The sequence below is a fragment of the Bufo bufo genome, chromosome 6 (assembly GCF_905171765.1).
Source record: "Bufo bufo chromosome 6, aBufBuf1.1, whole genome shotgun sequence".
Lineage (NCBI taxonomy): Eukaryota > Metazoa > Chordata > Amphibia > Anura > Bufonidae > Bufo > Bufo bufo.
Genome location: NC_053394.1, coordinates 347,093,009 through 347,109,577, shown reverse-complemented (window position 1 = coordinate 347,109,577; position 16,569 = coordinate 347,093,009). Strand labels below are relative to the sequence as shown.

The 16,569-nt window shown below is 41.9% G+C and overlaps 1 protein-coding gene across 2 annotated transcripts in view; it reads right to left on the bottom strand.

The window, feature by feature from the left end:
• LOC121006025 (protein-glutamine gamma-glutamyltransferase 6-like) overlaps window positions 1-16,569 on the bottom strand; it is an 80,635-nt gene that overhangs the window by 32,488 nt on the left and 31,578 nt on the right. For both annotated transcript variants that reach the window (XM_040438909.1, XM_040438910.1), the window contains one exon: window positions 175-293. In XM_040438909.1, coding sequence (XP_040294843.1) covers window positions 175-293 — 119 coding nt within the window. The remainder of the gene's footprint in view (window positions 1-174; window positions 294-16,569) is intronic.

Below are 16,569 nucleotides of genomic sequence, written 5' to 3'. Positions count from 1 at the left end.
ATGATAGACGTGCCACACTGGCTAAACAAGAATATACATATCATATACATCTTCCATGTCAATATTTTGTCTAAAAAAACTAATACAGTATCATGTCAGGCACTGGACTGGCACAGGCCCCTTAAAAATATGTGTGGCTTCAAAACTCAGTGCTAGAGAATGGCAGATATTTACCTGCCCGAAGTCCCAAGGCCTTGCCCTTAGAGTGCTCGCACTTCCATAGAAAATGACCCCAGTTTCATTCAGAACATATTCATTCTTCTCAGCTTCATTTTCCAGGTACACGGCATCGCCTGCAATGATTTTACGGCATATATAAATCAATAAAATAATAATAATAATAATAATAATATTATATGTAAAGGAAAAACTTCACAGTAATAACTGTACCCTGTGCACTATTTAAAAGAGAGCTATCGGAAGAAATACCGTGTATGAAATACCTTTTGTGTGCATGAAAAAGAGGAAAAAAGCTACTTGGTGATCAGTATTTGAAGCCACAGTCCTACTGCTTCTATCTGTGTACAGTATTTCTGGGTCCCTATGACAGCACTTCTTGATTATTGTCTCAATAAAATAAAAATGAAGAAACTTTATAATATATCATAAACGGGTTGTCCAGATGGTAACTTAAAAAAAAATGGTTAAAAGGGCATAAGAAAAGGTGTGATATTCACCTCACCGATCCCCCACTGCTCCTGTTCTGATCCTTTATGGGTCTCTCAACACTGAAGAAATGACTGATCACTGTCTGAGGCAGGTCACTGCAGTAGTCAATGATTCACTGGCTGCAGATGAGATGCTGGCTTAAATATTATCCATCATGTCTCAAGGCCTGTTTATAAGGTCAAACATTGACTTGGAGAAATTAATAACTCCGTCCTCATCCTATAAAACCCTCACGGTATTTCATACCCAAGGTGCATAAGTCACTGAGCTATCCCCCGGGTCGCCCTATTGTGGCCGGGATTGGCTCAGTGACAGAACCATTGTCCCAGTATGCAGGGCCGTCTTTGCCGCAGGGCAAAAGGGGCAGCTGCCCCGGGCCCAGTTGCTCCTGGGGGCCCAAGGGAGCTCCGTTTCCAGAGTCCCGACTCGCGACTCCCATTCACTGACTGTCTATGCAGCAGCGCAGCGCAGCAGTCTTCAGAACAACTTGAACTTACAAGCGCTGCTGCCTGCTTAGCAAGCACGTCGGCGCCCGTCACGTGGTAAAAGGGGGTGTGTGACTCACCGCAGCCTGGTGAGTGACTAAGTCCCCGCCTCCGGTCCGGAGCTAAAAGGATTGGGTGGTGAGTCACAGCCTCACGTGACCAGACAACCAGACCAGTGACTCACTCACCTAATAGTACCTTAAGTTACACAGCCAGACCTGCCACTGCCGCGCCAGGAAGGGAGGAGGTAAGATAAAGCAAAAAGCAGTGGCCCTGCATATATATTGACTTTATTTTATATTAGAAACCGGTCAGGTCACCAAATCCGAATTAATAATTGCCATTCATAAATTAGTGGGGGATTATTATAGAGACATAAGGGGTTGGGTTGGGTTCTTCTCTCTGTCTGCTGCTGAACTGTGGCCTGGGGCCCACCACCGGCCACATTTACTAATCTTTGCTCAGGGGGGGCCCTCATGGTGTGGACTGGACTGGTCATTTTCACTAAGGAATATAGTTTAACCATTTATGTGAAAAAGAGAAAAAAAGAGGTGGCCGGTGGTGGCTCCAGGCCACAGTTCAGCAGACAGACAGAGAGAAGTCCTTATGTCTCTCGTGACTCGTCTCTCTAATAATCCACCAGTAATTTAAATAACCCCATTAGTGGGGGATTATTATAGAGACGGGAGACAAAGGGGTTGGGTTCTCTCTGCTGAACTGGGGCCGGCCGGCCACATTTACTAATCTTTGCTCAGGGGGGCCCACATGGTGTGGTGTGGACTGGTCATTTTTACTAAGGAATATAGTTTAACCGTTTATGTGCAAAAGAGAAAAAAATAAGTCACTAAGTCAGCTCCAATCAGATATCTGCACATAGACCAAGAGTGACACCAGCTATAGCAACACCACTGCCTCTATCTGTAAGTCGCTGGAGTGCACGGCAGGTTCGCTTTTCTGAAGGAAGTGGAACTGTGAACTGTCTGAACTCTGAACGGCTGTACAGTCAGTAGTGGCATGTGACACATGTAGCAATAATAATGTGTCTGCTGGCCTGCAGCCTGGTAAAGACCTGTGTCATGTCATGTGTGATGTGCATCCCAATTATGCCATACATACGTGTACAGATACTGGTCCTGTACTACTGTGAGGATGCAAGGCAGGGGTGTGGTGTGGACCACTCATGAGACTGCATTTTGCTTAGGCCTCATGCACACGGCCGTTGTTTGGGTCCGCATCCGTTGCTCCGTTCTGTGGCCCCGCCAAAAAAATAGAACATGTCCTATTCTTGTCCGTTTTGCGGACAAGAATAGGCATGTCTACAATGGGCCGCATGTTCCGTTATGCAAATTGCGGAAGGCACACGGGCGGCTTCCATTTTTTGGGGATCCGCGGTTTACTCTACGAGGTGTGTGGATTATTTTTTTTTGTGTGTGCTAGGGTGTGTGAAGGCGGGATCCAGGGGGCCCAAGTAAATTCTTGCCCAGAGTCCAATCAATATTAAAGACGGCCCTGCCAGTACGTTGACTGGTTATTAAGACCAATATTAAGTAGTGCCCCAGCCTACATCAGGGACACTAATGATTTCCTCCTCTCTTTGAAGCAATTTCATTGGCAGGAGGGGTATCAACTAGTGTCCCTGGATGTGGAGAGTTTATAGACACGCATAGCACACACTGAAGGGGTTACAGCAGTGATTGAGGTTCTACAACAAGCAGGAAAGAGCCCTCTTTACTGTACCTTTGTGCAGGAAGCCTTGTTGTTTATTCTAGAGAACAATGTCTTTAGGTTTGGAATGGACTGGTATAGACAAAAAATTGGTACTGCAATGGGGACTCCTGTCTCCTGTACTTTTGCGAATATGTACCTCGTTAGATTGGAAGATAAGTGTATTTTCAGTACCAGTAATCCTTACCTACAGTACATTAAATTGTTCCTACGGTTTGTGGACGATGTTTTTATAGTTTGGTCCGCGACAGAGAACATGTGTAGGGAATTTGTACAGCACCTCAATGAAGAGAATTGTATGGTGATGAAATTCACGATGAATTTGGAGGGACCACGTTTAGAATTTTTGGATGTGTCTGTCGCGGTTTGTGGCGGAGAGTTGGTCACGGAGGGCTATCGCAAGCCCACGGCGACCAACTCTCTGCTACACCACGACAGTTTCCATTCATATCCCGTCAAAAAATCTGTGCCTTGGGGGCGGAGCTAGCGCCGGACTGTGATGGCCGCATAGTCGGGAGCTCTCCGTACTGATTCCTGCACAGCACCAGCTAACGCTAGCCGACAGAAGAAAAGATGGTCAAAATTGGTAACCCAAGAGCGGGGGATAGCTCTAATGCCCCTAAACCCCTTCATATAAGCGGGAATATGGATAAATTTATAAAGAAGGCTGCCGCCACAGTAGCGGCCAGGGAACCTAAAATGGCGCCGGCTGCTTCACATAAGGCGCGTGACCGTTCCCCTGAGATGTCAGAGGGGGAAAGCGACACAGAAGACTCCCATGGCAAAACAGCTCTTCCCATCACCCGTCGCTTCTTGAAGCAATCCCTCAGCATGGCGATGGAACCAATACTCAGTGAGTTAACTGCCCTCCGCCATGATGTTCACCACATCGGTGACAGGGTCGTCGCCTTAGAGTCCCACCAAACTGCTGTTTTGGAACACCAATCAGCCACGGCCTCCTCCTTACAGAAATGCCGCACTTACTTGAATGAGCTCCACAATGCTGTGGAAGATCAGGAAAACAGGGGGCGCAGAAACAACCTGCGCTTCAGGGGAGTGCCGGAATCCGTTGATGCGGCAAGTATCCCGACGGTGGTGATAGAGATATGCAGCGCAATTTTGGGCCCAGATATGCCGATAGAGATAACAGTGGAAAGGGCGCACCGGGCCTTGCGACCTAAGCCCAAACCTACAGAACCTTCAAGAGACATCATATGTCGGTTCCTTAACTACCAGACCAAATCGGCAATACTGGAGGCAGCAAGAAACACACCTGATATGTCCTATGAGGGAACTCCTATCTCAGTCTTCCAAGATCTGGCTCCATCTACCCTCAAGAAGAGAAGAAGCCTGAAGCCTCTGACTAACTGGCTTAGAACAAAGAAGATACCATATAGATGGACATTTCCATTTGGGATATCATTTTTCCACGAGGGACGCCGCCTCAACATTTCATCCTTCTTAGATTTGGCAGGAGCATATGAGCACCTACAGATTCCTCCTCTCCCTATAGAAAACTGGGAACTATATCAAGATCTTACTGACCTGCCAGAAGTTCCAAAGATTTCACCTTTTGAGCCTCCACGCACTCCGAGATCCCAGAAGAACAAACGCAAGACCAGCCAGATGACACCATAATTTTGGGTTAATCTTATATAGCCTGAAGGTCTCTTTAAATATCTAAGCTCCTTACTTAACCTCTTTTCCTTGACCCATCAATCCTCCTTCTACACCTTTTCCTACCCCCTATTCCTCCCCTTCTCCCCCCCTCTTCTCCTTTCTTATCAATCTACCAATTCACCCCTGACATCTAAAGTCAATCTGTCTCATTGCCTCACGGTTGAGGCTGTATTAATGTGCTGTGAGGATCACAATAGGGTTGACAACACCATTTCCCCCCTTGCGATCCTTATAATGCCTCTTAATGTGACCCACACACTTGGGCCTTACTTTTTCAAAGTTAATTTAACAGTTTTCTGTTATCTTGTTTATTTTTTGTTAAAGGTACATACTTCAATTAAAACAACTTACATGACATGGTGGAAGAATTCTCTGGCTCCTTTCTCACCCTTCCGGATATATAGCTTCAGCAGAAATAAAAGGAGGGTCTCCGGGAGGAGGACTTGGCCGCATCAAGGTAGAGTCTTATACACCAAACTGAATGGCTGACTTGTCATTTGAGTCCTTTAATGTGAAGGGTTTCAACTCCCCTGCTAAGAGGAGCCAAATCTTCGCATTACTGCGCAAAGCCGGGGCCAGTGTCCTCCTCCTACAGGAGACTCATTTCAAATTTAACCATTACCCTAATTTATCCTTTTCCAACTACCCCCTTTGGTATCATTGTGGAGGTAATTCTGCTGCATCCGCGGGGGTGAGCATTGGATTCCAGAGGAAGATTCCTTTTAAATATATCTCCCAACTCCAAGATCCAGAAGGGAAATACCTATTAGTGAAGGGTTCTATAGGTCCCCAAACCTACACCATTATAAACCTGTACGCCCCTAACACAGGCCAACATACTTGGTTTACGAAGATATTTCCCCTAATAGAATCTTTTGCTGAAGGATTGACAGTAGTTGGAGGAGACCTAAACGCTACTCTAAATCCCTTCCTGGATTCCTCTTCCTGTAAATCGAGCTTGTCTCTTAGAACATTACGTTTTATAAAAGAAGGCTTTTGGAATTTAAACCTTATAGATATATGGCGTGTATTCAACTCAGACGCAAAAGATTATACGTTTTACTCCCATCCCCACCAATCATATCATAGATTGGACTACCTCTTTGTGTCTAAGGAACACCTCCAACTCTGTCATAATCCCAAAATAGGTTCTATACTTTTATCGGACCATGCTCCCATATTCCTCCCAATTTCAGCACCTACACCTAACCCAAGTAAATTTAGATGGCGGCTAAATGAATCCTTATTGAGCAACCTAAAGATTAGAGATAAGATATTGAATTTACTCAAGGAATACTTTTCCATCAATAAAATACCGGAAACCTCAGACCAATCGCTTTGGGATGCCCATAAACCCTATATTAGAGGACACTTCATTAGTCTTGGGGCATTCCTTAAAAAAGAAAGAAACAAAAAAATAGATTCCTTGAATAGTAGGATTTACTCCTTAGAAAAAACACACAAAAGATCTCTATTAGAGTCCCACTTTACGGAACTTTCATCCTTAAAAGCAGAACTGAAATCCCTATTACAGCAGTCCACCGCCAAATACTTCTTAAACTCCCAACATAAGTTTTATGCTCATGGGGACAAAGCGTCTAAATTTATGATGCGCAGAATAAAAGACAGAAGATCCACAAACTATATACATCAACTCGACTCTCCCCAAGGTGCTCCTTTATACTCTTCAAAACTAATAGGAACTCAGTTCCGTTCGTTTTATGAAACACTATATAATCTCCCTCCTACCCTGAATCCTGAAACACATTCAGATCTTCTTACATCTTTTCTAGATTCAATCTCCCTGCCTACCTTAACACCTGAAAATAAACTTAAGTTGGCATCCCAGTTTACCTTAGAGGAATTGACTAAGGCACTAGCCCAATCCCCACATGGTAAGAGCCCAGGCCCAGATGGATTCCCTGTGATATATTACAAGACATTCCAGCAAGTAGTCTTACCGCATCTGCTCTCAGTCTGCAACATGGCTTTACAGGGGAAACATTTATCCAGAGATATGACAATGGCCCACATAACTTTAATCCCCAAAGAAGGAAAAAACCCCAAACAATGCGCAAGCTATAGGCCCATCTCACTTCTTAACATTGACCTTAAACTACTTGCGAAAATGTTAGCTAACCGCCTTGCGACCCTGCTTCCCTTGCTTGTACACAGGGATCAGGTGGATTTTGTTAGAGGAAGGGAGGGTAGAGACAACACAGCTAGAGTCTTAAACGTGCTGTACTACTCTGCTTTACGGTCAAAGCCGCTGCTTCTTTTAAGCACAGACGCAGAAAAAGCATTCGATAGAATTGGCTGGATATACCTAAAACAAATCTTACTTAGGTTTGGCCTACCTGATCCCTTTGTGCAAGCAACTTTCGCAATGTACTCCCAAGCTTCAGCATCAGTACTAATTAATGGAGACCTAACCGACCCCTTTAGCATACAAAATGGCACTCGTCAGGGTTGTCCCCTTTCGCCCTTACTTTTTGTTTTAGCCCTGGAACCCCTTCTTGCTAGACTGAGAGCAGACCGGGACATCCATGGAGTCATGTTGGGAGACCAAAACCACAAACTTGCGGCTTTCGCAGATGACATAATGATTATGACATCCAATCCCAGTACTTCACTCCCCTTAATCCAAAAACACCTAGAAACATATAGCCTTTTGTCAAATTTTAAAATAAACAAACAAAAATCCTTAGTAAAATGTGTGAGGATTTCTCATAGAAACCAATTGAAACTAAAAGAAAACTCACCCTTCGATTGGTCATCTCCATACATCACTTATTTGGGAGTCAAGATAAGCCCCAATCCGTCTGAACTATTTGCACTTAACTATTTACCCCTCTTACAATCTATCACTACTGACATAAATAGACTAAATATTCCTACGATATCATGGTTTGGTCGTAAAAACCTTTTGGTCTCGCTAATTTTACCTCGTCTTACTTATCTCCAGCAGGTTTTGCCCATACCAGTCCCTAAGTCTTATTATGTCTCCCTTAGAAAACTTTTTAGTTCATTCATTTGGACCCAAAAAAAAAAAGACTCTCTTATTCCTTATTAACACATCCTAAGCATTCAGGAGGCATAGCCTTCCCAGATCCTGAAATATACGGCAGGGCCGTCTTACTATCCAGAGCTATAGATTGGCTCAGAACACCCAATCCTAAATCTTGGGTAGCGATGGAACAAGAACTTGTAGGTCAACCCTTCCGGTCTCTTCTGTTAGGGAACTCCAGCTTGAGTAAAACCCCCTCCTGTTCCTTTCCAATAATACAAGCCACCCTCAAAGCTTGGAAACATCTCCAATCCTCGCATTGTTCAATACCATTTCCATCACCAACCCTTTCGGTGGGAGATGTTATAGGTACTTCTCTCCCAGTAATTAGAGACTGCACTCCACGTGATATTAGAGATTCTACTACTTCCATATTTGCCCTTCACCAATCTGAAGACACTCCCCTCACAGTAAAAGAGATTCAAACTAAACTGAATCCTCACAAACAGTTTTTATCTGCTAGCCTATATATTCACTCCTATATATCTCTACACATCTCAAATAAAGATCAATTGAGGCCCTTGGTCTGGATAGAATCTCTCTTCACCTACCCTAATCCTCCGAAAAAATTGATCTCACAATTATATAGAAAACTAAATAATTCCCCATCACTAGTTAAACTAGCTTTTATTAGAAGCTGGGAAAAAGATTTAAGCCTTGATTTCGCATTTTCTGACTTACCAAAAATCCTGTTATCTCCACATAGATCATCTCGCTGTGTGCGTATACAGGAGAATGGTTATAAGCTATTAACCAGATGGTATAGAACCCCAGACGTAACTTCTCTTTACTCAGATGCGGCGACAGACCAATGTTGGAGATGCCTTGAGGATAGAGGATCGTTTTATCATATATGGTGGTCTTGCCCCATAATTAATAAATGGTGGCAATTCATATTTGATAAAAGCAACTCGATTTGTCAATCAAATATACAGGTATCTCCGTCTTTAGCCCTACTCAACATAGATATTAACAAATCCCCCCCATACTATTGATAGCAGCACGCCTCTTAGTGCCTAAATTCTGGTTATCAACCTCTACTCCGTCTTTGGAACAATGGAAACTAAAGGTTGACCAGCTGTTTAGATTTGAAGAAATCTCCTCCTGGGAAACACGCACCCACAACACATTTTCTAAACAATGGAAGTTATGGTCAGAATATAGGCTCCCTAACGGAGATAGTTAAATTTACAATTATCCAGATCTCACTCTACGGGATTACACCTTATGAAAGCACCTTATGTAAATTGAAGGATTAGAAAAACTGCCATCACTGACTAGATATGATATAAAGGAAACTACTGTATCCTCATTTGTTTTTCTATATAGGGTCATGATTATATCCATTGGGATTCTGCCTTGTTATACAAATATACCTCATTGTACAATTATATCTCGATGTACAAATATACCTTGATATACAAATCAATTCCTATGTCATGCCTAATATATATGATACATTATGTACCATTTTATAATTTGTTATGTTATTTTACTTAAATAAAAAAAAATAAAAAATCAGTGCCTTATGGGCAATTTGTTAGGTTGAGGCGCATAAATAGCAAAGATGAAGGATATATATATAAAACAAGCACTGCATTTGAAAGAACGGTTATTGCAGAGAGGCTATCCTGAACATTTATTGGATGAGAACATAAAAGAGGTTGAGAAATTGTCCCAAGATGAGTTATTAGCAGGAAAAAGAGGGATTGGTAGGAATGGGCAACAGGAAAAAAAAATAACAACAAAAAAAATGTGTATTTTAATTTAAATTTAGCTCAATGGCTAACTCAATACGCACAGCAATACTTAAAGGGAACCTGTCACCAGTTTTATGGTGTCCTAACTAAGGGCAACATAAATAAGTGACTGATTCTCTTTGCAAAATGCTGGGTCACTTTCTTTAATTGACCCAGTCAATCTGCCAACATCTTGTATTGAAAAGCTCCAGCTGATAATGATGAGTCCTAAATATTCCTGAGCTCCTGACTCTCCCCGCCTACCTGCTGCTGAATGACAGTTATTTTCCATATGAATCAGCAGCAGGTGGGCAGGGGAGTGGCTATAGCTCTGAATTAAATATACGCTGGACTCAATGACATCACGCTGGACTCAAATCAGCTCATTAGCATGTGGCATCTTTGTGTGTATATTATGAGGTAACCATCTGTCACACCAGTAAGTGAATACATCTAAGGTACTTTTTAGTAGTTAATGATTGTATATAATTAGTTAGATTATAATCAAATATCCACATGACAGGTTCCCTTTAAGCACTGGGATATCATGAAAAAAGATGGGAGTCTGAGAGGCATAGTGGATGATAAACCGTTAGTCACTGATAGACGTAGTCACACAATAAAAAAGATAGGATTGTGAGAAGCAGATTTTTGGGAGAAAAAAAGACTAATTGGTTGCAGGAGAGGTTGCCGACTGGTAACTGTAAATGCGGCAGTTGTTCGCTATGTGAACTTAATTGCCAAAAAAAGATTGTCAAAATAGGCCCCATCACAAAAAGGATCACTAGTTTCATAAACTGTAGAAGTACTTATGTAGTATATGTTTATGTAGTATGCAGTTTGCTAACCATGCAGTAACTCGTGTAGGTGTGATATATAGACCACCTGGTCAAGTTAAAGAACTAGATGATCTACTAGTTGAAGAAATAGCTAAAATGACAATGAAAGGAGAAGTTATCATTATGGGAGATTTCAATCTTCCAGATATAAACTGGAAAACCAAATTAGCAAGTTCTACCAGGAGTACAGATATTCTAAATTCCCTACTGGGGTTATCTCTACAACAAGTGGTTGAGGAGCCAACCCGGAGGGAGGCCATTTTGGATTTGGTATTCACAAACGTCGATTCGGTATATGATGTCATTGTAGGCGAAACCTTGGGATCTAGTGATCACCAGTCAGTGTGGTTTAATATAAGAACTGTGAAAGAGTCCCACCACACAAAAACAAAAGTTTTAGATTTTAGAAAAACAGACTTTTCACAAATGAAATTAGTCATAAATGAGTCCTTATCAGACTGGAACGGATTACATGGAGTCCAGGAGAAATGGGACTACTTAAAAGGTGCATTATTGAAGGCAACAGAAAATTGCATTAGACTTGTCAGTAAAAGCAAAAAAAGGAGGAGACCACTGTGGTACTCAGCAGAAGTGGCCCAAATCATTAAAAATAAAAAGCTAGCATTTTGTAATTATAAAAAAACCCAGAGCAATGAAGATAAGGAAATCTACAAGATTAGGCAGAGAGAGGCCAAGCAAGTTATAAGAACTTCTAAAGCGCAGGCAGAAGAAAAACTAGCTCAGTCTATGAAAAAAGGGGATAAGACATTCTTCAGATATATAAATGAAAAAAGGAAATTAAAACAAGGAATAACTAAATTAAAAACAAAGGACGGAAGGTATGTAGAAGAGAATAAAGGGCTAGCCGACTGCCTTAATGAATACTTCTGTTCAGTTTTTACAAAAGAAAAAGGAGAAGGACCTCCACTAGAAAGAATGACTAATAAATCGTTTGATGCATGTATCTTTACAGAGGAAGATGTTCTAAGTTTGCTGTCTAAGGTGAAGACAAATAAGTCACAGGGGCCTGATGAGATACACCCAAAATTATTAAAAGAGCTTAGTGGTGAGCTGGCAAAACCGTTAACAGATTTATGTAACCAATCATTAGTAACAGGAGTCGTCCCGGAAGATTGGAAATTGGCAAATGTCGTGCCCATTCACAAGAAAGGTAGTAGGGAGGAATCGAGCAACTATAGACCAGTGAGTCTGACATCAATAGTAGGCAAATTAATGGAAACCCTATTAAAGGATAGGATTGTGGAACATCTAAAATCCCATGGATTGCAAGATGAAAAACAACATGGGTTTACTTCAGGGAGATCATGTCAAACAGGGATCTGTACTGGGACCGATTTTGTTTAATATCTTCATAAGTGATATTGCAAAAGGCCTCACTGGTAAGGTTTGTCTTTTTGCTGATGACACAAAGATATGTAACAGGGTTGATGTTCCTGGAGGGAAACGCCAAATGGAAAAGGATTTAGGAAAACTAGAAGAATGGTCCGAACTCTGGAAACTGAAATTTAATGTGGATAAGTGCAAGATAATGCACCTGGGGCGTAAAAACCCAAGGGCAGAATATAGAATATTTGACACAGTCCTGACCTCAGTATCTGAGGAAAGGGATTTAGGAGTAATTATTTCAGAAGACTTAAAGGTGGGAAGACAATGTAATAGAGCAGCACGAAATGCCAGCAGAATGCTTGGATGTATAGGGAGAGGTATAAGCAGTAGAAAGAGTGAAGTGCTTATGCCGCTGTACAGAACACTGGTGAGACCTCACTTGGATTATTGTGCGCAGTACTGGAGGCCATATCTCCAGAAGGATATAGATACTCTAGAGAGAGTTCAGAGAAGAGCTACTAAACTAGTACATGGATTGCAGGATAAAACTTACCAGGAAAGGTTAAAGGACCTTAATATGTATAGCTTGGAAGAAAGAAGAGACAGAGGGGATATGATAGAAACTTTTAAATACATAAAGGGAATCAACTCGGTAAAGGAAGAGAGCATATTTAAAAGAAGAAAAACTACCACAAGAGGACACAGTTTTAAATTAGAGGGGCAAAGGTTTAAAAGTAATATAAGGAAGTATGACTTTACTGAGAGAGTAGTGGATGCATGGAATAGCCTTCCTGCAGAAGTGGTAGCTGCAAATACAGTGAAGGGGTTTAAGCATGCATGGGATAGGCATAAGGCCATCCTTCATATAAGATAGGGCCGGGGGCTATCCATAGTATTCAGTATATTGGGCAGACTAGATGGGCCAAATGGTTCTTATCTGCCGACACATTCTATGTTTCTATGTTTCTATGATTGTGGCCACTTCTATGTGGGAAAGACCATCGGATGTTTATTTGAGAGGATCAGGGAACACTTTAACTCTATAAAGACGGGAAAAGGTTGCACCAGACTAATTGACTATGTGAGAAAGGTACATGGAGGTAATGTGAAAGCACTTCAGTTTGCTGGGATAGAGACTGTCCCATACCCAGTTCAGGAAGGAGACAGACACCGCACCCTTTTGCAAAAAGAAGCAAAGTGGATCATTTGTACAGGAGCAACAGGTCAGCTTGGTCTGAATGACCGCAATGATTTAAATGCGTTTTTGTAATATTGTATCTCTTTGTTGTAACATGTTGATTAATGATCTCTTGTGTGCACGGCGCCTGGTTGTTGTGGATTTCCATGGCAACCTGACGCCGGGGTATAAGAGGTCAGCACGTATGCATCTGTAGTGCATCTGTAGTGGCCTGAGGAAGAGCAATCACTTGTGCGCGAAACGGCCGTCGCCACTGGTATGTGAATCTGGCTAACTGCTACCTTGCCGCATGAAGCACTTGTCTGCTTGAAATAAAGAAGCAAATGAACCATTGGTGAGTGCTGCCTATTTTTTCTTCATCTCAGTTTGCAAGATTGACTTATGGAATAGCTGCATTATATTTGATGGCATCAGAGGCAGAGCTTGTTAAGAGCTCATTTGCATAACATCTTCCCAGAATTCCTATAAGACTCCTCATGCCGCTTTGGTGCTCTCCATAAGGAGATATAGTATTCCCCATTTGTTTCCTATAGCAGCCAATCACAACGCAGCTTTCATTCTTCAAGAGCATTGAAAGAAACCAAAGCTTTGTTTTTTCCCCTCTACCCCCCTAGACCCCTTGGGTCTAGGTATGGGATTTTCCCCTTGTTCTGTCCCCACATGAAGGCGAATGAAGGTATAACTGGTAATGACTGTGTGACTTTCCTACCTTCGTATCTAAACGGTGGAGCAGACCGGACCGGCAGATGCTCAGGTTAGATGGGCCCAAACGTAGACACGAGGATGCAATCAAACGTGGGTTTATTTGATCCAAAGCAGCGACATATGATGATGCAATACTGTAATGCGGTAGTAGAGTAGATGCTGTCGCGTGGATGTCTTTCCTGAGGCTAACTGCTGGTCAAAAACTGATGCCTTTACAAGCCAAGGTGTGTATCTCCAGTCACACAGGAATGCAGCACTGAAAATGGCTGCAGGAAGTGACAAGGACCAAGGCTGCCTAAAACCACGCCCAGCAGAGAAAAACTTTAATAACAAGAACAAGGCGTGCAGCATGCGAATTCCTGCCAGCAGATGGCAGCAGAGAACAATACATAGAGACAACATAGGTAAGAGAAGAGATAATAATACAGTGTATGAATTAAATTTAAAAAGAACAGCACACCCCTAACCGTCTATATATCAATGGATCGGAAGAGGTCTTAACCTCTTCAGGACACATGAGGTACCGGTACGTCATGATGTCCTGGTACTTAAGGACACATGACGTACCGGTACGTCATGTGTTGTTCCGATCACTGCCGCCCGGCCAGCGGTGATCGGAACAAGGTGCCTGCTCAAATCATTGAGCAGGCACCTCGGTTAAATGCGCGGGGGGGTCCCGTGACCCCCCCATGTCGGCGATCGCAACAAACCGCAGGTCAATTCAGACCTGCGGTTTGCTGCGCTTTCTGCAGTTTCTGATCCCCGCGATCAGAAACTTTAATATGCCTAAAATATATATTTTTCACCCCCCCTGCAACCCTGAATGATTTTATGGCAGCGGGAGGTGCAGGGGGGGGTTACAGGCGGTGCGGGCGGTGCAGGGGGCGGGCGGTGCGGCAGGCGGGATCGCAATCCCCCGCCCGCCTCCTCTTGAATAATCATTGGTGGCCAGTGGGTATACCAGAGTGTCAGCACATTGCTGACACTCTGGTATAAATGGCTGACATCTGTGATGCGAAGTCAGCCGTTTAACCCTTTCCATACCGCGGTCCGTACGGACCGCGGTATGGAAGAGCAGAGGTTAACAGTCGGGAGCTCCCTCCCTCTCCCATCGGGGGGCTGCTGTGCCTTTGCAGCCCCCAGACAGGATGGGGTTTCAGAGGGAGGGAGCCCCCCTCCTTACCCTTCCCCGTCTGCGCAGTTTTGGCCAGAACTGAGCAGACGGGGAAGGTTCCCATGGCAACAGGACGCCTTCTCAGGCATCCTGCTGTCCATGGTGCTGAACAGATCTGTGCTAAAGGCATAGATCTGTTCAGACAAAGTGTAAGCAAAATACAGTACAATACACTATATAGTGTACTGTACTGTATTATACAGACATCAGACCCACTGGATCTTCAAGAACCAAGTCGGTCTGGGTCAAAAAAAAGTAAAAAAAAGTAAAAAAAAAGTAAAAATCAAAAAACACATTTATCACTGATTCAAAATGAAAAAAATAAAATTCCCTACACATGTTTGATATCACCGCGTCCGTAACAACCTGATCTATAAAACGGTCATGTTACTTTACCCGAACGGTGAACGCCATAAAAATAAAAAATAAAAAACTATGATGAAATAGAAATTTTGCCCACCTTACTTCCCAAAAAAGGTAATAAAAGTGATCAAAAAAGTCGCATGTATGCCAAAATAGTACAATTTAAACCGTCATCTCATCCCGCAAAAATTATACCCTACCCAAGATAATCGCCCAAAAACTGAAAAAACTATGGCTCTTAGACTATGGAAACACTAAAACATGATTTCTTTTGTTTCAAAAATGAAATCATTGTGTAAAACTTACATAAATAAAAAAAAGTGTACATATTAGGTATGTCCGCGTCCGTATCGACCGGCTCTATAAAAATATCACATGACCTAACCCCTCAGGTGACCACCGTAAAAAAAAAAAAAAAAAACGGTGTAAAAAAATCAAATTTTTGTCATCTTACGTCACAAAAAGTGTAATAGCAAGCAATCAAAAAGTCATATTCACCCCAAAATAGTGCCAATCAAACCGTCATCTCATCCCACAAAAAATTAGACCCTAGTTAAGATAATCTCCTACAAACTGAAAAAACTACGGCTCTTAGACTATGGAGACACTAAAACATTTTTTTGGTTTCAAAAATGAAATCATTGTGTAAAACTTACATAAATAAAAAAATTGTATACATATTAGGTATCGCCGCGTCCATGACAACCTGCTATATAAAATTACCACATGATCTAACCTGTCAGATGAATGTTGTAAATAACAAAAAAAAACGGTGCCAAAAAAGCAATTTCTTGTTACCTTGCCGCACAAAAAGTGTAATATAGAGCAAACAAAAATCATATGTACCCTAAACTAGTACCAACAAAACTGCCACCCTAACCCGTAGTTTCTAAAATGGGGTCACTTTTTTGGAGTTTCTACTCTAGGGGTTCATCAGGGGGGCTTCAAATGGGACATGGTGTCAAAAAAAACAGTCCAGCATTTTTGGGTGGTTTCTATTATGTGAGCCTCACAAAGTGACTTCAGACCTGAACTGGTCCCTAAAAAGTGGGTTTTTGAAAATTTCTGAAACATTTCAAGATTTGCTTCTAAACTTCTAAGCCTTGTAACATCCCTCAAAAATAAAATATCATTCCCAAATTGATCCAAACATGAAGTAGACATATGGGGAATGTAAAGTAATAACTATTTTTGTAGGTATTACTATGTATTATAGAAGTAGAGAAATTGAAACTTGGAAATTTGCAATTTTTTAGATTTTTTTTGGTAAATTTGGTATTTTTTAATAAATACATTATTTTATTTTTTTACTTCATTTTACCAGTGTCATGAAGTACAATATGTGACGAAAAAACAATCTCAGAATGGGCTGGATAAGTCAAAGTGTTTTAAAGTTATCAGCACTTAAAGTGACACTGGTCAGATTTGCAAAAAATGGCCTGGTCCTTAAGTTGAAATAAGGCTGTGTCCCTAAGGGGTTAAGGCTTTAAAGTGGAGTCTTTGATTGAGATGTATGGAATATGTTTATATGTCATCTTCAGTTTTCTTTTCTGTATCAAGCAAAATATATATAAAAAA